Below are 26,870 nucleotides of genomic sequence, written 5' to 3'. Positions count from 1 at the left end.
GTCAACATTCTGCCCCCTCGCTCCCAACTGCGCAGGTAACGTCAGCAACATCCGGGTAATTGTGCTCCTGGCTGAATGGCCTCACCGCCAGCGTCAGCTCCCCACCCCCGTTACATCCGGGTATGAGCGGGGCTCCAGCGTGATGAGATCACGCGCAAACAAGCGGGCTGTCCTGTGCCAGCCGCCATGGTGGCCACTGAGACGGGAACGCCGCCAGTGTAGAGAAAGCGGCCATGTCATCCAAAGAGACGCAGTCCCCAGGTGTCCTGAGCTGGATTGCGGACCTCCAGGAGGAAAGTTCCCGACCGTCGACGTCGCGTGATATCACCAGGTGAGCGTCTCGCTTTGAATCCTGTTAGTTCTCCCCTCCAGCTCAGCGGTTAACTTCGGATTTGCTTTTGTGAGTGAAACGCGAACGGTTGAAGCGTGCGCGGAATTCGGCAACTGGGGGGAGAAATAAGTCACCTCAAATTTACTCCAAAGGCCGCCGGGCTCCGCGCACGGCCTGTTGGGGGCTGTGGTTCTTTCCCGGGATCTTTGGCTGGGTGACGCGGCGGGCGGAACTACATCCCCCAGCAGGCAGCGCGCGGCGAGTGCTCCGTTGTCCCTGGCAACGCCATGATGCCAATGGAGGACGGTGAGCGCCTTGACAATGGGCGAGGAAAAGCGACCATTCAATGGTTTATCCCCTGTGATATACTGAAAAACAGCACTTCATCCTTAAATTAGACATTTTACAGTCTTCTGCACTCAGCATTAAATCCGACAATTTCAGACTGTAAACTCTATTCTGTTTCCTTTCCTTTGTATGACTAGGTTTTCTTCTTTTTTTTTTCTCTTTCAGATAGTAGTGGATTTGCTTTAGGGTCCCTACACCGCAGAAGGAGTAATCTGCACCACCCTGCGATAGAGCACCCCAACCCAGGTCCACTCCCCTGCCCTATCCCCGTAAACCCACCTAATCTTTGGACCCTTAAGGGGCAATTTCTAATGGACAATCCAAAGCCGACACTCCCAATGCAGTCTTTGGAGTTGTGAGGTTCCTGTGGTGGAGAGTGGCTGCTGCTCTCTCTCTCTGTTGCTGTTGCTCAGTTTGTTGCTTGTTTCCAGTGTTGGTTGCTGCTGAGCTGCCTGGAGGAAGGAGAGGTGAGGGAATAAACAAGAGAAAGACAATAAGAAGGTGACTTCAACGCTGAGGTGGGAGTAGAGCCCTTTAGACTCAGAATCATAGGATTTACAGGGCAGAAGGAGGCAGCATGGTAGCATTGTGGATAGCGCAATTGCTTCACAGCTCCAGGGTCCCAGGTTCGATTCCCGGCTTGGGTCACTGTCTATGCGGAGTCTGCACATTCTCCCCGTGTGTGCGTGGGTTTCCTCCGGGTGCTCCAGTTTCCTCCCACAGTCCAAAGATGTGTGGGTTAGGTGGATTGGCCATGCTGAATTGCCCTTAGTGTCCAAAATTGCCCTTAGTGTTGGGTGGGGCTACTGGGTTATGGGGATAGGATGGAGGTGTGGACCTTGGGTAGCGTGCTCTTTCCAAGAGCCGGTACAGACTCGATGAGCCGAATGGCCTCCTTCTGCACTGTAAATTCTATGATAATCTATGAATTTGACCCATCGAGTCTCCACTGGCTCCTGGAAAGAGCACCCCACTTAAGCCCACACCTCCACCCTAATCCACTAACCCCACCTAATCAAAGGACAATTTAGCATGGCCAATCCACCTAACCTGCACATCTTTAGACTGTGGGAAGAAACTGGAGCACCCGGAGGAAACCCATGCAGACATGGGGAGAACGTGCAGACTCCGCACAGACAGTGACCCGAGCCGGCAATCGAACCTGGGACCCTGGAGCTGTGAAGTAACTGTGCTAACGACTGTGCTGCCCTGTGGATGGCTGAGGGCCCTGCCTGGCCCGGTTCCCCCAGCTATCAACATCTGCCTCGGCAAGGACAAAGCCTTCCTTCTTCCATCAGGTGTGCTTGTTCCAGGACAGGGGGATCCAGTAGACAGTATGTTTGCTGAGCCCCTCCCAGGCTGAAAACCCCATACACTGGTGGCCTCTTTCTGCAGGGAGGACGTCAGATTGCATTGGGTGGTCATTCCAGGGTGGGAGCACGGACTGTGTTTTTTTTTTTTTGTTGAGTCCTACTCTGGCTGAAGACCTCGCAAACCAGCGCCTACATGCATTGGTGTGGTCATTCCAGGGTGTGAACACGGATTGTGTTTTTGGCTGAAGATCTGCTTGTGATCAACTATTGTCCGACCCAGGCAGCGCAGTGGTTAGCACTGGGACTACAGCGCTGAGGATCCGGGTTTGAATCCCGGCCCTGGGTCACTGTCCGTGTGGAGTTTGCACAATCTCCCCGTGTCAGCGTGGGATTCACTCCCACAACCCAAAGATGTGCTGGTCAGGTGGATTGGCCACACTAAATTGCCCCTTAATTGGAAAAGAAAAATAATTGGCTACTCTAAATTTATGTACTCTTTTATAAAAAAAAAAAAACACTGCTGCATCACTGCCAAAACTGTCCTCCCACCCTCCAGTTTCACAGGAGTTTCCACCTCAGACACCCATCTATGGTACCTTACCCTCTTGTGGTGCTATCCCACTCCCACTATGTCCCTTATTCTCTCTTCCCTTCCTTTTCTTCCTCCTCATACCTTCCTAGGGGGGAAGAATACATTGTTCCACCTCACTCTTCCCCTCAAACTCCCCATTATCTATTTTCCAATCTAATACAACACGACAACGCCCACATCTCCATTCTGGAGCTTTTCCCTGAGTTATTCCCGGATCTGTCCAGTGGCCCGCTTCGCGAGCGGAACCGGTGTCGGAGCGACTGCCCAGTTCCCCGAGAGGAGCCGGCGAGGAACCCGTCTGTCTACGATCTGTGGGGGTGGGATCGAGGCAGACCCAGGGCTAGTTGGTGGGTCCGTGCCGTCTGCCACGTTCAATGTGGTGGGGGACTTGAGTGGTGACTCATTATATTAAAACAAACTTTAATTTAAACAGAAAATTAACTATTAACATCAAACTTTACAAAGCAAATAGCTTTACAATGATCAGTTAAGCAGTTCTTAAACGCAAGGAAAAACTTCAACTTACTATCTATACCTGCTACGAACTCCAATTCAGCAACCCAATACAGTTCAAATGGCACTTATAAATTTAACCGATTACTTGCTTTGTTGTGCAGAGACTTCTGGAGAAAGACATCCTTTCAGGAGCAGAACCAATACACTTCTGCTCAACCTAACAGCAAATGGCAAAACTGCTGTCCAACTTAAAATCCTTCTGTTCTGTCAGACTCAAGTCCTATGGCAAACTGCAAAACTACAGACAGACCTGGTTCCTCCCATTAATTACATCATCTGTATCCCACTAAGATGTCACATGACATGCTTATGTCGGACTAAATATGGACCTCAAATTATCTACTCTAGGGAATCTCCAGCAATCAAAACAATATCCCATTTGCACTTTATCTGTAACCAAGTGGTTGGAATGAATCATAACCTCATCTTAGAGACACAGTTTGGATACATTAACCTAGGTTCTTTCGTAATATTACTGCAACAAATGTATACCGTAACCCTGCTTTTAATAACATTATTGCTACAAATATAAAATATATTCGGGCAGCACGGTAGCACAAGTGGATAGCACTGTGGCTTCACAGCACCAGGGTCCCATGTTCGATTCCCCATTGGGTCACTGCCTGTCCTGAGTCTGCATGTTCTCCCCGTGTCTGCGTGGGTTTCCTCCCACAGTCCAAAGACGTGCAGGGTAGGTAGATTGGCCATGATAAATTGCCCTTCGTGACCAGAAAGGTTAGGATGGGTTATTGGTTTACAGGGACAGGGTGGAAGTGAGGGCTTAAGTGGGTCAGTGCAGACTCGATGGGCTGAATGACCTCCTGCATTTACGATGTGTATATATATATATATATATATATATATATATATAATAAATTGTACATTCATCACACATTTAACTGCCCCCTGAAATGGCCTAGCAAGCCATTCTGTTCAAGGACAATTAGGTGTGGGAAATTATTGCTGGCCTTGACAGCGACACTCCATCCCATGGAGGAATTTTAAAAAATAGCCAGACATGTCTGCTGGTGCATGGTAGCACAGTGGTTAACACTGTTGCTTCACAGCACCAGGGACCTGGGTTTGATTCCCAGCTTGGGTCACTGTCTGTGTGGAATCTGCACATTCTCTGTGTGGGTTTCCTCCTGGTGCTCCAGTTTCCTCCCACAAGTCCCGAAAGATGTGCTGTAGGTTTTTGGACATTCTGAATTCTCCCTCGGTGTACCCGAACAGACGCCGGAATTTGGCGACTAGGGGATTTTCACAGTAACTTCAGTGACAATAAAGATTATAAAAAGATTGTCATCTTATGAGGATCACACAGATTTGGTGATTCCGAGGACTGCGCCTTCTCTTTCATGTGAGACTTCAACCATGAAGTGAGGGAGCAGCGAATTGAATTTTATTTGGTTCTGGTTTTATTTATTACTTTCATAACATAGTGTATTGTTTAAAAAGAAAAATCAAGTTAGATTACTACCTAGTGAATAAATAAAGACAAACGTTCCACTGGCAAAAGGGACAGTAACCAACACACATGGATCATTAGACAAAGAATCCGAAGCGGGATGTTGTTTTTTTACACAGTGAGTTGTTGTAATCTGGAACACGGTGTCTGAAAGGTGATGGAAGCAGATTCAACAGAAACATTCAAAAATAAATTGGATATGTACTTGAAGGAAAAAAGATGTGAGGGACTAAAAGGACAACTTTCTCAAAGAGCCAGTACAGGGTTAACGGACTGAGTAACCTCTTTCTGTGCAGATTCCCCCCCCCCTTTTTTAAAAAATATTCTGTCATGGGCTGCGGGTGTTGCTGGTAAGGCCAGCATTTGCCGCCCCTTAGAGGTCAGTTCAGAGTCGACCACATTGCTGTGGGCCTGGTGTACGCACCATTACAGATTCCATGTTTAGCAATTGAATTTACATTCTACTAGCTACCAGGGTGAGATTTGAACCCATGTCCCCAGAGCTTTTACCTGGAGTCTCTGGATTGCCAGTGACCACAATATCAAAATGCCCTCTTTGGCTATTTTGTTCTTTGGGGCATAAAGATAATGCAAGTTGTTGTCGGCGCAGGGTGTTGAGATACTATTCAACTACGGAAGCCAATTCCATTTCGATTCAGCCTGTTTACTTCGAAAAAAATGTAATTGCAGATTTTGTTTCCAATTAACTTCCATCATTCACAGTGTCCAGATTAGCCTCCTGCTAGTTCACTATTGCTCATTGGATGTTAGGTTGACAGATTTTTTAAGCTTCATAAAATGGTTACAGGACAGAAGAAAGCCAGCCAATCCCATCAGCTAAAAAAAGATGGATAATACCATGATGACTGAGTAAGGTATAGGGGTCAAATCTATCTACCCTGCATAGTTAAATCAAATAAAAGCAAATTACTGCAGATACTGGAATCTGAAACGAAAGAGAAAATGCTGGAAAATCTCACCAGGTCTGGCAGCATCTGTAGGGAGAGAAAAGAGCTAACGTTTCGAGTCCGATGACTGTCAAATCAAATGATCTCTCCTCCCTGCACCCTCCTACCCCTTAATTTGTACAAAATTCAGTAATTTATTTGCACTTTATTCCCACAGGTCCATTCTAACAAAAGAGTTCGATTCCATCTTGTATGGTCCAATTGTGGATTATTCCTTCAGAAATCTGGAAACTTTATCTGGTGATGTCTATCTATAAATCTTCACAAAAACGCTACTTCATATATTCAATCGCCCCTCGGTTCATTTTGCTCATTAGAAATAATACAGAATCAGATGGGGTCATAGACAATACAAAAATGTTTGGAATGTCTTGTGTATAAATGCACAAAAGGTGTTCACAAGGTCCATTAAGCTGCGGGCACAAATAACCACATGGGAATGTCATAGTGGCGATACCCAAGACCTGCCTTAAAAAGAAAAGTGATTATTCCTGGGTATGAGATGTTCAGGAAAGTTAGGGAAAGAAAGATTCCTTATGGCCTTTTCGTTAGCGTCCCTGCCTCTGAGCCAGAAACTCTTCAAATTCAGGAATTGATCGCCATTAAAGGTGTATTCGTAATACAGCCAAACAGGTTGAATATTAACCTGCAAAATCCTTTTTTTTTAAAAGTTCCTGTCTCAGAATTACAAAGCCAAAGCGCAGAATGTACAGAGGCAAGCCTCTAATCCATCTCTTTGCCTGCTCCAAAAACCAATTCAAGTTGAATCCAATTCATGGTCCCCACAAGAAAGACGCACCTGATCTCGCGCTCGATCTTAGCCAAAAGGCTGAGAAGCGATAACCTGCAAAATCCGTAACACACCAATGACAGGGGGTAGGAGTGTGATGGAAATAAATTGGAACCTATCACAATCCATAGATCCAGGCGACAACATGTGTGTAAAAGTGTACGTTACCTCAGCAACTCGGACTCCTTTGGAGGGACCAGTTAGCTCGGTTGGACAGTCAGTCTGGACCAGATTGGTGCCAACACCACGTGATGCAATCCCCATTCCAGCTGGGGTGGATTTCGGACTTGCCTCCTTGCCCAACCCGGGGCCGTGATGGGGATCACAGCGTGAGGCTGAGACCTGCCTCCAGGCAGAGAACTCAAAAGGGAAGGAAGAGGACCATAGAGCATTGATAATGTGAGATGTGAACTATCCCAATATTGAATGGGAAAATGATTGTCAGAGGTAGAGAAAGGAAGGAATTTCTGAGGAGCAATATAAAAGGGAATCCAAGGTTTTTATGTAAATATTCATGCCAGAAGTGAAATGACAAATTATTTGCACTTTGAATTTGTTACTGATTTTAATGGAGGTGCATAAATTGTCTGGGGCAGACTGGGTGAATGGAGGAAGATGCACAGTAGAGAGGCAGTCCTGGCTGCCCCAGGGAGACTGGTGTCATCTGGTCAGCTGAGGCTCTTTTGACCCACCTTCCAAACCTGTGACTTCTACCACCTAAAAGGATAAAGCATGCAGATGCAAGGGGCCATTACCACCTACAAGTTCATCTCCAACCACACACATCGTGGTTTAGGCTGTATCATCGTTCCTTCAATGTCCCCTCCCTATCAGCACTGAGTGTACAGATACCAGATAGAGTGCAGTAGTCAAGAAACCAATGATCATACATTTTTCAACACTTCTCGGTTATTTTCTTCAATGATCCCACAATCGTCTTTTTTAAAAAATGTATTTTATTCCAAACATGTATCAAAACAGGTTACAGCAAACAAACACCCGGGAAACATGCTTCCCAACAATCCACTATACAGTCTATACAGAGTTTTCCCCTTTTCACTCTCCCATGATGAACAGCCCCTCAAACACGGTCTCGAACATCCCCAATCTTTCCTCCCTTCTGAAGAGCCCCTTAACTCATCGGAGGAAGTCGTACAGGTCACCCAACCAAGCCGCTACCCTCGGTGGCAATGCCGACCACCACTCCAGCAAAATTCGCCACCGTGCAATCAGAGAGGTGAAGGCCAAGACATCGGCCTTCCTCTCCATGAGCTCCGGCTACTCGGAGACCCCAAATATCGCCACCAAAGGGTCCGGGGAGCCCACGATTTTCACTGACTCCCTGATCTGCTGGTTCCTGATATCCTTTTCCATTACTCCACACATCCATCTCGGGATCTAGATCCAATTAGTATCCAGTTCTCTCTTCTTACTGCCCAAGTTTCAGCACTTTATAACAAGAGTGGTCTCTCAACTGTCTTATAGATTCTTCCCTTCAATTTTAGCGATCATTTTCTATCACGCAATACTCCATTGCACTTCTACCAAAGCTAATCCATTGCTTAATTTCTATTTCCATCTTCTCCCACCACTGACCAAATGCTTGAAACTATTCACTTTCCCCCTGATTTTCACCCTCACTCTGATTCTCTTCCCTAGGATTGAAATATTTGATGAAGTCAGTGCCATGGAAATGAAAGAGATTGGATGTGGTTTTGGGCTAAGGACAGATAGGAACTTACATATGGAATGAGTGGTTCTTTGTGTTGACTTGCATATGCTCTTGACATGCCTCACACTTCTTGACGACAACTTCAATGTAATTGTTCCTACTTGGCTAATAGGCTGTCACTCTGGTGAGTCTTCTCATCCGATCAGTGCCCATGTGTGAGTGATGAAGTTGCTGAAGAATATCGAGTCACAAAGATTCCGATATATTGACTTTCCTGCCTTTAAAAATGACTCCCTAGGAGATGCCCTAGCTTGTCCAGTAAGGCCAAAATAGTCTCATGTTCTCATGGACATGTTGAATTGAATCAGGCCATGTTGAATTGAATCAGGCCATTCTTCAATGATGGCTTTCCACAGTTTCTGTAGTGTCAATTCTTTCGCCATTTCTTCTTCAGCTGTTGGCATTTGCGTTGCTCAAAATGTACCAGAACAAAGAAAATTACAGGACAGGAACAGGCCCTTCGGCCCTCCCAGCTTGCGCCGATCCAGATCCTTTATCTAAACCTGTCGCCTATTTTCCAAGGATCTACTTCCCTCTGTTCCCCGCCCGTTCATATATTCAGGGGCAGCATGGTAGCATTGTGGATAGCGCAATTGCTTCACAGCTCCAGGGTCCCAGGTTCGATTCCGGCTTGGGTCACTGTCTGTGCGGAGTCTGCACATCCTCCCCGTGTGTGCGTGGGTTTCCTCCAGGTGCTCCGGTTTCCTCCCACAGTCCAAAGATGTGCAGGTTAGGTGGATTGGCCATGATAAGTTGCCCTTAGTGTCCAAAACTGCCCTTAGTGTTGGGTGGGGCTACTGGGTTATGGGGATAGGGTGGAGGTGTTGACCTTGGGTAGGGTGCTCTTTCCAAGAGCTGGTGCAGACTCGATGGGCGGAATGGCCTCCTTCTGCACTGTAAATTCTATGATCTATGATATATCTGTCTATCAATTTGGGGATAATCTTCAAGTTCGATGTCAATGAAGTGAACTTGTAGATCTAAGGATACATCTTTTGTTTTCACTGGGCTAGGCAATCTCCTAAGAGTATCCAATGTGATCATCAGCTTGCCTGGCTTGTACATAATCTCACAGTCATAACCATGAATCTTTGTCAAGAGATGTGGCAATCCTGGTGGTACACTGCTCTTGCAAGTATCCCATACGCCATGTCCCGCTGCCTTCAAGGATCTATGGATATGCACCCCAAGGTTCCTCTGTACTTCCTTAGGGTCCTTACAGTTCATTGTTTATTTCCTTGCCTTGTTAGTTATCCCAAAATGTATCGCCTCGCACTCTTCAGGGTTGAATTCCATTTGCCAGTGTTCTGTCTTATATGAGGGGATCTCATAGAATCTTATAAAATTCTAACAGAATTAGGGTAGATTCAGAAAGAACATTTCTGATGGTGGGGAGTTGAGAACTAGGGGTCAGAGTTTGAGGATAAGGGGTAAACATTTTAGGACAGATGAGGAGCACTTTCTTCACCCAGAGAGCGGTGAATCTATGGAATTCGCCACCACAGAAAGTAGTTGAGGCTAAAACATGTGAATTCAAAAAGGAAATAGATATAGCTCTGGGGGCTAAAGGGATCAAGGGATATGGGGGGAAGGTGGAACAAGGTATTTATTGAACTTGACGATCAGACATGATAATGAATGGTGGAGTAGGCTCGAAGGGCCGAATGGCCTCTTCTATTTTCTACATATGTTTCTATGTAAGGAGCAGAATGTAGAAGAAGAGGTGAAGGGTTTGGATGGAGAACACAAACGTGCCTCAGCTGCACAGGGAGGTGATCTGGTCCAGCACAGACTCAATCTCATCAGATGTCATTAATGTCGGGGATCATCTGATTCTGACACAACTCCAGTGGGCCCCTCTGACCCAAGAGGAACGGCAAAGTCTCCAGCTCACCCTGTGCTAGCACTTTTATTCAAGACGCAGCCTGGAACATGCAAATTCTTACTTTAAAAAAAATTAATTTAAGGGATGTGGGTGTCACCGCTTAGGCCAGCATTTATTGCCCATCCCTAGTTGCCCTTCAGAAAGTAGCGGTGAGCTGCAGTGTCTGAGATGTAGGTACACCCACTGTGCTGTTAGGAAGGGAGTTCCAGGATATTGCCCCAGCGACAGTGAAGGAACGGCGATATATTTCCAAGTCAGGGTGGTGAGTAACTTGGAGGGGAACCTCCAGGTGGTGGAGTTCCCAGGTATCTGCTGCTCTTGTCCTTCTAGATGGTGGTGGTTGTGGGTTTGGAAGGTGCTGGAATCTTGATGAGTTACTGCAGTGCATCTTGTAGATGTTACACACGGCTGCCACTGTTCGTCGGTCGTGGAGGGTTTGAATGTGGAAGGGGGAGTAATCAAGCGGGGCTGCTTTGTCCTGGATGATGTTGAGCTGCTTGTGTTGGAGCTGCACTCGTCCAGGCAAGTGGAGAGTATTCCATCACACTCCTGACTTGTGCCTTGTAGATGGTGGACAGGCTTTGGGAAGGGGGGTCAGGAGGTGAGTTACTCACCGCAGGATTTCTAGCCTTTGATCTGCCCTAGTGGCCACAGTGAAGGGAGTACATCTGTCCAGAGGTTCCACCATCACAGGGAACCATTCTCTCCGTCACCACTCATCCCTTTTTTCTTGTCCTACAATTTAATAAAAGGATGTTTATGCGATTGGCTTCATGCTTCAATATCAAGTTTTCTTTTTTAAATTTAGAGTGGCCAATTCATTTTTTCCAATTAAGGGGCAATTTAGCGTGGCCAATCCACCTAGCCTGCTCATCTTTGGGTTGTGGGAGCGAAACCCACGCAAACACTGGAAAAATGTGCAAACACCACACGGACAGTGACCCGGGATCGAACCTGGGACCTTGGCTTTGTGAGGCAGCAGTGCTAACCGCTGCGCCACCGTGCTGCCCTACATGTTTCAATATTGACGCGATGCTCATCAAGACAAACAGTTACAGGTAGAAAATGCCCCAGGGGCCCAATTTGCCCCAAGCAGTGGCTTCTGCACGTGGCTACTTCTACACAAAGCTCCCCTTGTGGCCTCGTAAAAATTGAATGCAGGCTGCTCACTTGCCTCGACTTGAGAATGAAATGCACATCGGGTTGTCCTTTTTGTCGAGGTGTCCATGGGATCATCCCTCCCCGAGGCTGCTGCACTGCATTGTTACAGAGCCAGCCTCTGTCACTGCACAGATGTTGCCACTGTCAGAGGTGACCCCCTCACCCTCGTCAGTCACTGCCTCATTCATTGGCTAGTTCTTTGGATGGCTGAAAGGGCCACCAGCAGGGGTGCTGCTGACATCCCTTCAAAGCGCCCATGCACCATCAGCACCCAAACTGCCAAGGCTCCAGATTGTGGAATGCAGTGTGAACATCAGTGCACATTTCCTGCAGTCACTCCATCTGCTGCCACATATAGCCCTACAAGAGGTTGGCCACTCTCAATGCAGGGGCTCATGCACACAAATCCCTGAGCGATGGTGACATGAGCTGCATAGCCTCTATTCTGAACCCATCATGCTGCATTATCTGAGAATTCCAAGATGTGGGAGCACATTAGTGGTTGCTGGACCATTCCTGAAACCCTGCAATGCCCCACTCAGCAAGGCTGTGCCTGTTCTCTGTCCTCACAGGGACAGTATTCATAGCTGCCCTTCCTCTGTCACCTTCCCCTTATGACGGTCCTGCTCATCACCCACTGCCACCCTATCTAGTTTATCAGGGTTTACCACGGACAGCAGGATTAGTTTGGGATTGATGCAGGGGGGGGGGGTTGTGGATTGGGAATAGTTTGGGATTGATATAAAGCTATGGGGAGAGAGTGGACCAACATATTTCTTGGAGGGCAGCACGGTGGCGCAGTGGTAGCACTGCTGCCTCACGACACCAAGGTCCCAGGTTCGATCCCGGCCCTGGGTCACTGTCCGTGTGGAGTTTGCACATTATTCTCCCCGTGTTTGCGTGGGTTTCGCCCCCACAACCCAAAGATGTGCAGGCGAGGTGGATTGGCCACGCTAAATTGCCCTTTAATTGGAAAAAAATGAATTGGCTACTCTAAATTTAAAAAAAAAACATATTTCTTGGGCTTCATGGTCTTGATTTGTGTTGCAAAATGTTATAGGAACTGGTAATTCAATAGTCTCTAGTGTATGATCTGTTTCTAGGGCATTTGAACTCCTTTTTAACTGTTTCTCTCCATTATGCAGATTGTGTTAAACTGACCCCTCGGTCTGGCTTCCGACCAAACCAATACACAGAGGACAAGAAGCTGAAGAGCTGTTCCCTACGTCTGAGCCACAACCAGCTGTGTGAAATGACTGGGCTGAATCAGCTGATTCCCGCCTTGCTTGTGGAACCTGAACGTTTGTTCTGGATTGATCTCTCCTTCAACATCTTTCCCAGCATTGACCCTGTAGGTCCTGGGGTGCTGCTGGGCTAGCTTTTGTTGCAGTGAAATCTATCTACCTTTCTCCACTCACTTGCCACTATTTCAACAGCAATCAAGGAGCCAAGCTTCATATTCACCCGGTTTCATTATCTAATCAAAACCAGAGAATCACTTGAGACAACTTTAGCTGCTCCCGCACCATTACCTGTGGTGTCCCCCAAGGCTCTATCCTTGGCCCCTTCCTATTTCTCATCTATATCAATTTCTACAACCAGCTCTACTGCACCACCAACTCTCCAGTTCTCACTAAACTGGCTAGTGTGGAGCAGTTGGGACTGTTTTCCTTGGAGAAAAGAAGGCTGAGAGGAGACCTGATAGAGATATTCAAGATCCTGAGGGGTAAGGAGGAGGTAAATGGTGAGAAACTGTCCCCACTCAAGACAGCACCTAGACGGCACAGATTCAAAATAATTGGCAAAAGGAGTGCATTTTATTTAGAAGTTGGGGTTTGGAATGAGAGGGTGGTGGAGGCAGGTTCAATCGAGGTATTCAAAGGGAATTGGATTGCTACCTGGAAAGAAAAAGTGTGCAAGGTTAGAGGCAGTGGGATTCCTGTGGAATGCTGTTTGAGAGCCAGTGCAGACTCGATAGTCTGGCCCTAACCCGAACCCTTCTGCACCGTAATGGTTTATGATTCTGCTAGAAACTCCATTTCCTAACTACCAGCTCCACCCCTCTCCCTGGCAACAATTTGAGATTAAGCCAGTCTGTTCACTTTTTTCATGTCACATTTGACCCTGAGGGGAGCTTCCAAATATGCACTTGTCCCCTCACTAATTCTGTTTACTTCCATCCTCTGTAACATTGCCAAACTTCACTACTATCTTTACTCATCTCACTTGTTGCTGAACTCATTTACTTCCAGACTTGACTCTCCAATACTCAACCTTCCGCACTCTGTAACTTTCTGCTGCTCTGTCCCATTCACCTATCACCCACTTTACTCCTGACCTACATTGGCCCTCAGTCCAACAATGCCTTCCTTTATTTTAAAATTCTCATCTATGTTTTCAAATCTCTCCATGGGCTCACCTCCTTATCTCTCTAAACCCCTCTGAGATCTCTGCAATCATATGATTCTAAGAACAATGCAGAAGGAGGCCATTTGGCCCATCGAGTCAACACCGACCCTTGGAAAGAGCACCCTACCCACCCCATCCCAGTAACCCCACCTAACCTTTTGGACACTAAGGGGCAATTTATCATGACCAATCCACCTAACCTGCACATCTTTGGACTGGGAGGAAACCCACGCAGACACGGGGGGGAACATGCAGACTCCACACAGACATGAACCCAAGCCGGGAATCGAACCTGGGAGCCTGCCGCTGTGAGGCAGCAGTGCTAACCACTGTACCACCGTGCCGCCCTGATTCTGGCCTCTTGAGAAACCCTGATTTTAATCGCTCCACCATTGACAGCCGCGCCTTCACCTTCCTGAGATTTCGAGCTCTGGAATTCCCTCTCTAAATTCTCTCCACTTCTCTACTCCTCTTGCCTCTCTACTCTTAAACCTTGCTTCTCTGACCAAGCTTTTGGTAATCTTCCTTCTGTTGGGTATTTCAGGTTTGGCTTTATGATCTTCCTGGAAAGTGCCTTGAGATATTACAATTAAAGTGAGAAATAAGCTGTTGTTGTAGCTAGCGCTCCAATTCTGGGAACTTGCTCCAATTGCTCTTGCGTATCCCAGATTTAAAAAAAAAAAAAAAATTTTTATTAAAGTTTTCACAAAATATCAACAACAAAATGTAGAAGGAACCCAATAGAATTAAATACAAAACAAAACAACCCAGTGCCCCCCTCCCCCCATACATTAATAATAAATTAACACCCGCCGAAACACATAGCAAACATATACACCCCCTCAGATCCCCCAGTGTAAACAAACAAAAATAGAACCCCCTCCCCACCCCGCCCCGGTTGCTGCTGCTGATCAATGTCTACCGTTCTGCCAGGAAGTCCAAGAACGGTTGCCATCGCCTGAAAAACCCTTGCACCGATCCCCTTAAGGCAAATTTCACCCTCTCCAATTTAATAAACCCCGCCATATCGTTGATCCAGGATTCCACGCTTGGGGGCCTCACATCCTTCCACTGAAGGAGAATCCTTCGCCGGGCTACCAGGGACGCAAAGGCCAAAATACCGGCCTCTTTCGCCTCCTGCACACCCGGCTCCTCTGCAACCCCAAATATTGCGAGCCCCCAGCCCGGTTTGACCCTGGATCCTACCACCCTCGACACCGTCCTCGCTACGCCCTTGCAAAATTCCTCCAGCGCTGCGCATGCCCAGAACATATGGGTGTGGCTTGCTGGGCCCCCTGAGCACCTAACACACCTGTCCTCACCCCCAAAAAACCGGCTCATCCTTGTCCTGGTCATATGTGCCCTGTGCAGCACCTTAAACTGTATGAGGCTGAGCCTCGCGCACGAAGAGGAAGAGTTCACCCTCCCTAGGGCATCAGCCCACATCCCCTCCTCGATCTCCTCCCCCAGGTCCTCCACCAAGGCCTCTTCCTCCTCCTGCATCACCTGGTATGTTGCCGAGATCTTCCCCTCTCCAACCCACACCCCCGAGAGCACCCTGTCCTGTACCGTGCGTGGTGGCAGCAGCGGGAATTCCGCCACTTGCCGCCTGGCAAACGCACTTACCTGTAGATACCAAAAGGTGTTTCCCGGGGGCAGCCCGTACTTCTCCAGCTCACCCAGGCTCACGAACTTCCCATCCACAAACAGGTCCCCCAACCTTCTTATCCCTGCCCTGTGCCACCCCGAAAACCCTCCATCTATTCTCCCTGGGACAAACCGGGGTTCCCCCGTATCGGGGTCCACACCGAGGCCCCAACTTCCCCCCCCCCCTGTGCCGCCTCCATTGCCCCCAAATTTTGAGGGTAGCCGCCACCACCGGACTCGTGGTATACCTCATTGGAGTGACAGCGGTGCCGTTGCCAGTGCCTCCAGACTCGTACCCTCATAAGACGCCGTCTCCAGCCTCTTCCATGCTGCCCCCTCCCCCTCCATCACCCACTTGCGCACCATTGCCGCATTGGCGGCCCAGTAGTACCCACAGAGGTTGGGCAGCACCAGCCCCCCCGCCCCCGTCCCTACCCTTCTCACCCTCGTAGAGTCCCTCGCGCCCACACAAACCCCGTTATGCTCCTGTTGACCTGCCTAAAGAAGGCCTTCGGGATAAGAATGGGGAGGCACTGGAACAGGAGCAGAAACCTTGGGAGTACCATCATCTTGACTGACTGCACCCTACCCGCCAGGGACAGCGGCAACGTGTCCCACCTCTTAAACTCCTCTCCATTTGCTCCACCAGCCTCGTGAAATTAAGTCTATGCAGGGCCCCCCAGCTCCTGGACCCCCAAATACCTGAAGCTCCTCTCCACCCTTTTTAGTGGGAGCTCGTCAATCCCCATCTCCTGGTCCCCTGGGTGAACCACGAACAAATCGTTATTCCCCGAGTTGAGCTTGTACCCTGAGAAATACCCGAACTCCCTGAGGATCCTCATATTACATCCGGCATTCCCCGCACCGGGTCCGCCACATACAGCAGCAAGTTGTCCGCATAGAGCGACTCTCTATGCTCCTTCCATCCCGCACCAGCCCCCTCCAGTTCCTCGACTCCCTCCGTGCCATAGCCAGGGGTTCAATCGCCAATGCGAAGAGCAGGGGGGACAGGGGACACCCCTGCCTCGTCCCTCGATGCAACCGAAAGTACTCAGATCTCCTCTTGTTCGTGGCCACACTCGCCATCAGGGCCTCGTACAATAGCCTAACCCACCTGACGACCTCTCCCCAAAGCCGAACCTCTTCAGCACCTCCCACAAGTAACCCTACTTTACCCTATCGAAGGCCTTCTCCGTGTCCATCGCCACCACTATTTCCGCCTCCCACTCCCTCGCCAGCATAATAACGTTCAGAAGCCTCCGCACATTCGCGTTCAACTGCCTCCCCTTCACAAACCCCGTCTGGTCTTCGTGGATCACCTGCGGCACATAATCCTCAATTCTCGTGGCTAAGACCTTCGCCAGCACCTTGGCATCTACATTTAACAGCAAAATTGGCCTGTAAGACCCACACTGCAGGGGATCCTTGGCCCGCTTCAGGATCCAGATCAGTGCCTGGGACATAGTCGGGGGCAAAGCCCCCCCCTCCCTTGCCTCATTGAAGATCCTAACCGGCAACCAGCCCAACAGGTCCACATATTTTTTGTAAAATTTGACCGGGAAACCGTCCGGCCCCGGTGCCTTCCCTGCCTGCATGCTCCCTATCTCTTTGGTCAGCTCCTCCAGCCCAATCGGGGCCCCTAATCCCGCCCCCAGTCCCTCCTCCACCTTCGGGAACCTCAGTTGGTCCAGAAAGCAGCCCATCCCTCCCTCCTCCAGTGGGGGTTCAGACCGATACAGTTCCTCATAAAAGTCCCCGAAGACCCCATTGATACCGACCCCACTCTGCACCACGCTCCCTCCCCTATCCTTAACTCCCCCGATCTCCCTAGCTGCGTCCTGCTTCCGAAGCTGATGCGCCAGCATCTGACTTGCCTTTTCCCCATATTCATAAATCGCCCCCCTGGGCCTTCCTCCACTGCGCCTCCGCCTTCCTGGTGGTCAACAGGTCGAATTCGGCCTGGAGGCTACGCCTCTCCCTCAACAGTTGCTCCTCCGCGTACCTCCTGTCTACCCTCACCATCTCCCCCACCAGCCTCTCCCTCTTCCACTGCTCTCTCCTCTCCTTGTGGGCCCTAATGAAGTTCAGCTCTCCCCTAACCACCGCCTTCAGCGCCTCCCAGACCATCCCCACTCGGACCTCCCTGTTATCGTTGGCCTCCAGGTATCTCTATGCTTCCTCGGACCCGCTCGCTCACCACCTCGTCCGCCAACAGCCCCAACTCCAAGCGCCACAAAGGGTGCTGGTCCCTCTCCTCCCCCAGCTCTAGGTCTACCCAATGCGGGATGTGATCCGAAATGGCTTTCGCCTAGTACTCTACTCTTGCAATCAGCGCCCTGCTCAGAACAAAAAAGTCGATCCGGGTATAGGCCTTATGAACGTGCGAGAAGAATGAAAATTCCCTAGCCCCCGGCCTTGCAAATCTCCAAGGGCCCATCCCTCCCACCTGGTCCATAAACCACCTCAGCACTTTAGCCGCCGCCAGCCTCCTACCCGTCCTGGACCTGGAGCGATCCAATGCCAGATCCAACATCGTGTTAAAGCCCCCCCCCCCCCCCCCCCCCATCATCAGGCCCCCCACTTCCAAGTCCGGGATCCGACCCAACATGCGCTGCATAAAACCCGCATCGTCCCAGTTCGGGGCATACACGTTGATCAGCACCACCCTCTCCCCTTGCAGCTTACCACTTACCATTACGTACCTGCCGCCAATGTCTGTCACAATGCTCGACGCCTCGAACGACACACTCTTTCCCACCAAGATCGCCACCCCCCGATTTTTGGCATCCAGCCCCGAATGAAACACCTGGCCTACCCACCCCTTCCTCAATCTTACCTGGTCTGCCACCTTCAGGTGTGTCTCCTGGAGCATGACCACATCCGCCTTCAGCCCCTTCAGGTGCGCGAACACCCGCGCCCGCTTAACCAGCCCGTTCAGTCCCCTTACGTTCCAGGTTATCAGCCAGATCAGGGGGCTTCCCGCCCCCCCCTCCCCCGCCGACTAGCCATAACCCCATCTCAGCCAGCCACGCGCCCCACGCCCGGCCCGTTCCCCATGCCGGCAGACCCCCGTCCCAACCCCCCTCTACTCGCTCCAGCTCCCCCTTGACCATACCAGCAGCAACCCGGTTCCCCCTCCCCAGCTAGGACCCCTCCTAGCTGCATTGCTCCCCCCATTGCACTCCCGCAAGTCAGCTGACTCCTCCTGACCCTGGCTGCTCCCGCCTCTCCTTCGACTCCTCCCATTGTGGGACTTTCCCTCCCCCTCCATTACCCACCAGCAGGCTCTCCGCCTCCCCCTTCCATCCCAAGCATGGGAAAAAAAAAAACGTGCTTCCCCGCCCCCTCCAGCCTTCAGCACGGGAAAATGTCTGCTTTCCACCTGCCCGGCCCCGCCTCCTCTGGCGCAGCTCCTTTCACAGGCCCAGTCCCCTCACCCCTGACTCGGGCCTCCCCCTCCCCCGCGGGGCCCCATCCCCCCTACTCCATTTACTTACCCCCCTCCAAGAGCCCACCCGACAAACCCAACCGAAACAGTGCCCAACCCACCCTAACCACCCACATCGAACCAAAAATAAACACAAAGAACCCCCCCTCAAAATGTAACACAACAACAACAATCTCTGACCATCCCCACGCCCGACCCCCCCCCCCCCCCCATCCCGACCCTCAGTTTGTGTCCAGCTTCTCGGCCTGAACAAAGGCCCACGCCTCCTCCGGGAACTCAAAATAATGGTGCCGGTCCCTGTAGGTGAACCACAGACGCGCTGGCTGCAGCATGCCAAACTTCACCCCCTTCCTGTGCAGCACTGCCTTCGCCCGGTTGTACCCGGCCCTCTTCTTCGCCACCTCCGTGCTCCAGTCCTGGTATATTCGAACCTCCGCGTTCCCCCACCTGCTGTTCCTCTCTTTCTTGGCCCACCTGAGTACGCACTCCCGATCAGCTAACCGATGAAACCGCACCAGCACCGCCCGCGGTGGCTCGTTAGCCCTGGGCCTCCTCGCCAGCACTCTATGGGCCCCTTCCAGCTCCAGAGGCCGCTGGAAGGACCCCAGACCCATCAGCGAGTTTAACATGGTGACCACATAGGCCCCCACGTCCAGCCCCTCCGGGAGGCCCAGGATCCGCAGATTCTTCCGCCTCGAACGATTCTCCATCTCCTCGAACCGTTCCTGCTATTTCTTGTGGTGTGCCTCGTGCGCTTCCACCTTTACCGCTAGGTCCGAGATCTCGTCCTCGTTATCTGAGATCTTTTGTCGGACCTCACGGATCGCCACCCCCTGGGCCGTCTGGGTCTCCAGCAGCTTATCAATAGAAGCCTTCATCGGCTCCAGCAGGTCTGCTTTGAGCTCCCTGAAGCAGCGCTGGATAACCTCCTGCTGCTCCTGCGCCCACTGCATCCACGCTGCCTGGTCCCTGCCCGCCGCCATCTTGCTCCTCTTCCCTCGCACTTTCTTTGGCTTCGCCACCACTTTTTTAGTCGCCCCGCTCCTGGTCCAAGCCATACACTGTCGGGGGAATGTTGCAGTCTTCTTCCCACACCGGGAAATGTCGTAATAATGCCCTTGGGGGCCCTGAAAAGAGCCCAAAAGTCCGTTCCAAGCAGGAGCTGCCGAAAGTGTGACTCAGCTCTGCATAGCTGCAACCGGAAGTCCTCCGTATCCCAGATTTTAATCGCTCACCACTGGTGGCTGTTCCTCACTTGGTGTCAATTTTCCATTTGATACTGCCCCAATGAATTGCCTTGGGATGTTTTACAAAATTAAGGACACAACACAAATACACTGGGGGTCTGGTTAGCTCTGTTGGCTGCTCGGCTAATAATAATAATAATCGCTCATTGTCACAAGTAGGCTTCAATTAAGTTACTGTGAAAAGCCCCTAGTCGCCACATTCCTGCGCCTGTTCGGGGAGGCCGGTACGGGAATTGAAACAATGCTGCTGGCCTTGTTCTGCATTACAAGCCAGCTGTTTTAGTCCACTGCTAAACCAGCCCCTTCTAGCGTGCAGATCAGAATAAAAAGAACAGCACAATCCCCCTTTCCGGCTGAGGTAGACCTGGGGCCTGCCTCCTCGCCCGACCCAGAGTAATGGGTTTTAACTGTTAACTGTGGCTTGTTGAATGATCGCCAAGGACCTGCCTTTGTTCAGAAAACTGAAGAAATAAATGCACACTTTCTCCCCCTGCACTGACTCAAATTTGAGACCATATCACTCCAATGATTGGGTGACCTGATTGGTGCGCAGTATTAAACATGATGCCAAAACACTCAAGTCTTAAACACTCTAATCAACTCTTCAGTTGAGTAAGGGCAGCACGGTAGCACAGTGGTTAGCACTGTGACTTCACAGCGCCAGGGCCCCAGGTTTGATTCCCCACTGGGTCACTGTCTGTGCGGAGTCTGCACGTTCTCCTAATGTCTGTGTGGGTTTCCTCCGGATGCTCCGGTTTCCTCCCAGTCCAAAGACGTGCAGGTTAGGTGGATTGGCCATGCTGAATTGCCCTTAGTGTCCAAAACAACAAAAGGTTAGGAGGGGTTACTGGAGGGGTTATTTGGTTCGGGTAGAAGTGAGGGCTTAAGTGGGCCGGTGCAGACTCGATGGACTGAATGGTCTCCTTCTGCTCTGTATGTTCTATGTTCTGATTTGCATCCTAAAACACTTGCTTCAGAAATCCAATTGGAGTTTGTGCCATTTTCAGATTGGCTTGGTAATCTAAAGTAGTGCATGAGTCAATGACATTCCTAACACTGCAGTTCTCCCACAGTACAAATTCATACAGCATTGGAGGCCATTCAGTCCATTGTGCCTGGCAGCCCTTTGAAAGACATTGAATTATTCCCGCACTTCTGTCCTTTCCTCATTTCCCTGCAATTTGTTTCCTTTGAACGATTTCGCCAATTCCTTTCCGAAAGCTATTATTGAATTCGTTTCCACAGCCCCGTCAGGCATCGCGTTCGGGATCACAGCTCACTGTCTTAATGAAAAATTCTCCGGAGAGGTGAGCACCCAGTTGTCTGTACATTTATTTCCCACATGCCAGCAACCCCTTGCCAGCAACCCCTCGGGTCCCCATTACCCCCTGGCCAATTATTACTGCTGTTTTGGGAGATTGTGTTCAGTGTCCAATTCACAGTCTGCGTATCAGCTGCAGGGATGTTCAGGGACTGGGTGATGGTTTGGGACGAAATCCAGACCCGGCCCTTCTGGCTTTTGGGGAGGTGGCGTTTGTTCGAGATGGAATGAGTTTGGCTGCCACGATCCACTGTTCAGCCAGCAGATGTACATCCTGTAATATTGCATTGTGCTGTACCTGTCCTGGGCGTGTTTGATGGGGACAGAGTAGAGGGGAGCATTACTTTCCTTTTTTTAAAAATTGTTTTTATTCAAGTTTTTCTTAAACAAAATTTTACATAACCAATAACAAAAAGGAGAAAATTAAACAAACAGGTGGTTATAGTCCACTTACAAAAGAGTACATTCCATACACCGTTCCCCACCTATCCCCGGATTGCTGCTGCTGACTTTTCAATGTTCTGCCAGAAAGTCAAGCAACGGCTGCCATCGCCTGGAGAGCCCCAGCAAGGACCTTCTCAAAGCAAACTTTATCCTCTCAAGACTGAGAAACCCAGCCATGTCACTAACCCAGGTCTCTACACTCCGGGGGGGGGGGGGGGGGGGCTTCGAGTCTCTCCACATTGACAAGATCCGTCTCCGGGCTACCAGGGAGGCAAAGGCCAGGATGTCTGCCTCCTTCTCTTCCTGCACTCCCGGATCTTCCGACACCCCAAATATCGCTAACTCCGGACGCGGCTTTACCCAAGCGTCCAAGACCTTGGACATAGCCTTTGCAAAGCCCTGCCAGAATTGTTTAAGCGCCGGGCATGCCCAGAACATATGGACATGGTTTGCTGGGCTCCCTGAGCATCTCTCACACCTGTCCTCCACCCCAAAGAACTTGCCCATTCTCGCTGTCATCATGTGTGCCCCGTGGACCACCTTAAACTGAATTAGGCTAAGCCTGCCACAAGATGAGGAATTAACCCTGCCTAGGCCATCAGCCCACAGGCTCTCATCCAGCTGCTCGCCCAGCTCCTCCTCCCACTTGCCCTTCAGCTCCTCCGCCGAGACTCCCTCTGCAGTTCTTGGTACATGTCTGACACCCTCCCCTGTATCCTAGGGGGGGGGGGGGGGGGGGGGGGAGGGGGTAGTAGCGGGAATACCACCACCTGTTTCTTCAGAAAAGCGCGGACTTGGAGGTATCTAAAGGCATTCCCCGGGGGCAGACAAAATTTCTCCTCCAGCGCCTTCAGTCTAGGAAAAGTCCCAACTATAAACAGGTCCCCCATCCTTTTGATACCCGCCCTATGCCAACTTTGAAACCCTCCGTCTATCTTGCCCGGCACAAATCTATGATTATGCCGTATCGGGGTCCAGACTGAGGCCCCTTCCTCCCTCCTGTGCCTTCACCACTTACCCCAGATCCTCAGTACCGCCGTCATCACCGGGCTTGTGGTGTACCGTGCCGGCGAGAACGGCAGCGGTGCCGTTATCAGTGCCTCTAAGTTGGTGTCCTCGCGTGACGCCGCTTCCACGCCGCCCCCTCATCCATTACCCATTTCCTAATCATCGCTATATTAGCCGCCCAGTAATAACAGCAGAGGTTCGGCGGCGCCAGCCCTCCTCCCCTCGACTGCGCTCTAAGAACAGCCTTTTAACTCGCCGGGTCTTGTTTGCCCACACAAATACAGTGATAATCCTGTTCACCTGCTTGAAGGAGGATTTGGGGATGAAGATGGGAAGGCACTGGAAGACTAACAGAAACCTGGGAAGGACCGTCATTTTCACAGACTGCAACCTATCGCCAGAGAAAGCGGGAGCATGTCCCACCTTTTGAAGTCTCCCTCCATCTGCTCTACCAGCCGAGATAGATTGAGCTTGTGCAGGGCATTCCAATTCCTAGCCACCTGTATACCCAGGTACCGAAAGCTCTTCTCCACCCTCTTGAGCGGGAGGTCCCCCAGTCTCTCCTGGCCCCTCGCATGGATCACAAATAGCTCACTTTTCCCCACGTTCAACTTGTACCCCGAAAAACTCCCGAAGTCGTTTAGGATCCGCGAGACCTCCCCCATCCCCTCTAGCGGGTCCGAAATATACAGGAGCAGGGGAGCATTACTTTCTAAATAACAATGCCTAGGTTTATTTTATTAGGGCGCCACAGTGGTGAGCACTGCTGCCTCACGGTGCCGAGGTCCCAGGTTCAATCTCGGCCCTGGGTCACTGTCCGTGTGGAGGTTGCACGTTCTCTACGTGTTTGCGTGGGTCTCACCCCCACAACCCAAAGTAGTGCAGCGTAGGGTGGATTGGCTGTGCTAAATTGCCCCTTAATTGAAAAAATATGAATTGGGTACTTTCAATTTAAAAAAAAAAAAGGTTTTATTTTGTTAACTCAGTCAAAAAAGCAGATGCTTGGAAATGCTGACAGAATAGACCTGAATGGGTTCTCTTTTCACCACATCAATATTCTTCACCTTCAGCCCAAAAGTGATGAGAAAATAAATGCAATGAAAACATTTCATTTATATAGCACCTTTCACATTCCTTACAGCCTATACCTTGTCACCATTAAAATGTAGGAAACGAGGCAGATAATTTGGACTCTGCAAGCTCCCACAAATAACAATGAGATGAAAACTGATCATTTGATTTAGCCTTGCTGGATGAAGAATAACTATTGATCCAAGGACCAGGGAGAACTGCTTGCTTTTCTTCCAATAGTATCATCTTTTACATCCTTGCTTGATGTCTCGTCTGAAAGACAGTAGCAGACAGTGCAGAATTTTCTCAGTATTGCACTGTCTGGGATTATGGACTCAAGTCTCTGAAATGTGACTTGAACCCACACATTCTGAATCAGTGGCATAGCTGTTTTCAGAGATTGGGAATAAGCGCATTGAATTAACTGGTAATGTTTGAATATAAAGTACAGCTGCTGTCACTTTGGCTTGGAGATTTTTTACCAATGACTCACCCGTTTCATCTTTCGACAGGTCCTGCTGAAGTTCACCAAGTTGCAGATCCTCAATATCCACGCCAACCAGATTAGCGAGCTGTTTGAGGTGGACAAGTTGGTCTCGCTGAACCGCCTGCGGAGCCTAACATTGCACGGTAACCCAATGGAGCAGACCAAAGGATACAGGTACCCAGGCGGGTAGTCCCTGCCTCCTCTGGCCTCTACAGCTACATGACTTCATTTCCCCTCTCAGTAAACCGCCGCATGAACCCAAGACCAAATATATCTTCTTCTGACAGGCACTATTTTATTTTTTTTATAATTGAATTTTTTTTCACCCCCAAGTGGCAATTCAGCGTGGCCTATCCACCTACAGAGCACATCTTTGGGTTGTGGGGGTCAGACCCGCGCAGACACAGAAAGAATGTGCAAACTCCACACGGACAGTGACCCGAGGGCGGAATCAAACCCAGATCCCACAGCAAACGCTGTGATGTAGTAGTGCTAACCACTGTGCCACCGTGCTGCCAATTCTAGGATCCTATTTTAAACCTTTTCATCTTCACTTAGGACACTTCGCCGGAATGTGGCGACTAGGGGATTTTCGCAGTAACTTCATTGCAGTGTTGATGTAAGCCCACATGTGACAATAATAAAGATTATTATTAGGATAAAGGGAAAATGACTAATTAAGAATAAAATCACTTGGCGATACAGAACTTAAATACTGTTGAAGGGATGCGTTGTCGAAGCTTTTTGTCTTGCACACATCAGGACTTTGATGACATTCTTCTTTTCCACCCGAGGAGTCCAAGGTGAAAAACTTCGGCAAGAGTGTCCTTTCAGCAATAATCAAGAACAACGGGTTGTCACAATTTTTCATGTTTGCAGCGGTTCAGGAAGGCAGCTCCACCCCACCTTCGAGAGCCATTAGGGATGGGTAATAAATACTGGTCTAGCCAGCGAAGCCCACATTCTAGTTACAAGTCAATGAGGAACTTTGTCTGGTAATGCTGCTGTGATGTAATTTGGGAGATTTGACATTGAGTGGTAGATAGGTTGCTTTTTGTTGTTTTGAAAGAGTGGAGCTAATAGGGAAGCTTTTTCAAAGAGCTGACACAGGTACTCTGGGCTGTGACCCCCTTCTTGACTGCAAGAGTCCATGAATCGTAGGTACCATAGTTTAACACTCTCTTTCTCTCCCCCCCCAAAGGAGTTATGTGGTGGAAGTTATCCCACAGTTAAAGTCACTAGACTACAGTTTAATCACCAAGCAAGATCGTTCAACTGCCGCTGTTTTGAAGAAATTCATCAAGCGTAAGCATGTTGCAAGGAGAAAGTATGATGACTGATTCCAAGGTTACATGACAGTGGATTTGTCCCCCGCACATTGCTGGCACTGGATTCCCCGCTGGAGCAGAGCCGCTCAATCAGGAATGCTGGAACTCTCTCTGCAACTTTTACAAAATAATTTGATTTTAAAAAGTCCTGTTGATTGCTGCTGATTATTAATAAGATTATTCAATGTCTTTCCCTGCTTGAGGGCGAGGTGTGTGTGTGTGTGTGTTTTTCTCCCCCTCCCACTCTGCTTTTCACTCTTTACGGAAGTTTTTCAGCACGAATGGGTGGCAGAGGCAGGAACCCTCAACATTTAAGAAGCATTTAGATGAGACCTTGAAAAGCCACAGCTACAGATAAGGCTATGGAGCAAGTGCTGGAAAATAGGATTGGAATAGATAGGTGCTTGATGGCTGGCGCATAGGGGAGGCGGTGGCATTGTCGCTGGACCAGTAATCTGGGGACCCAAGTTCAAATCCCACCATGGCAGGTGGTGGACTTCAATCTCCATAAAATATCTGGAATTAAAAGTCTAATGATAACCATGAAACGATTGTTGTAAAAACCCATCTGGTTCACCAATGTCCTTTAGTCAGGGAAATCTGCCTTCCTTAGCTGGTCTTGCCGACATGTGACTCAGATGCACAGCAATGTGGTTCACTCTGAAATGGCCCAGCAAGCCACTCCGTTGTATTCAACCGCTATGAAAACACAAAAAATGAATCCGGATGGACAATCCGGCATCGAACCAGGCACCGAACACAACAACGGCAAAGCTGACCCTGCAATGTCTTCCTTACTAATATCTAGGGGCTCGTCTCAGACAACAAGTCATACTAATTCTGTAATCCCACCCAATGTGGGATTGTCAGCAGCCTGACAGTCATACTCACAGAATCATAGCTTACAGACAATGTCCCAGACAGCACTACCACCATTCCTGGCTATGTCCTGTCTCACCGGCAGGACAGACCCAGCAGAGGTGGCAGCACAGGAGGGAGTATACAGTCAGGAGGGAGTTGCCCTGGGTGTCCTCAACATCGACCCTGGACCCCATGAAGTCTCATAGCTTCAGGTTAAATATGGGCAAGGAAATCACCACGTGCTGGCTACCATCAGCTGATGAATCAGTACTAGAACATAGAACATAGAAAAATACAGCACAGAACAGGCCGATGTTGTGCCGAACCTTTGTCCTAGATAAATCATAGATTATCATAGAATTTACAGTGCAGAAGGCCATTCGGCCCATTGAGTCTGCACCGGCTCTTGGAAAGAGCACCCTACCCAAGGTCAACACCTCCACCCAACACCAAGGGCAATTTTGGACACTAAGGGCAATTTATCATGGCCAATCC

General features: G+C 49.7%; 1 protein-coding gene and 1 pseudogene across 1 annotated transcript; one reads left to right on the top strand and one right to left on the bottom strand.

Annotated features, from left to right (window-relative positions):
* Positions 1-145: 145 nt before the first annotated feature.
* Positions 146-25,703, top strand: lrrc51 (leucine rich repeat containing 51). The gene is made up of 5 exons (XM_072477490.1): positions 146-331; positions 5,694-5,776; positions 12,250-12,455; positions 24,212-24,360; positions 25,388-25,703. Exons 1-5 carry the CDS (start codon positions 234-236, stop codon positions 25,524-25,526), a joined length of 675 nt encoding a protein of 224 aa, XP_072333591.1. The 5' UTR covers positions 146-233; the 3' UTR covers positions 25,527-25,703.
* LOC140392200 (U2 spliceosomal RNA) lies at positions 6,203-6,377 on the bottom strand (annotated as a pseudogene).
* Positions 25,704-26,870: the final 1,167 nt, after the last annotated feature.

Source organism: Scyliorhinus torazame, chromosome 15 (assembly GCF_047496885.1).
Source record: "Scyliorhinus torazame isolate Kashiwa2021f chromosome 15, sScyTor2.1, whole genome shotgun sequence".
In the NCBI taxonomy this organism is placed as follows: domain Eukaryota; kingdom Metazoa; phylum Chordata; class Chondrichthyes; order Carcharhiniformes; family Scyliorhinidae; genus Scyliorhinus; species Scyliorhinus torazame.
This window is presented reverse-complemented; position numbering and strand designations above follow the sequence as displayed.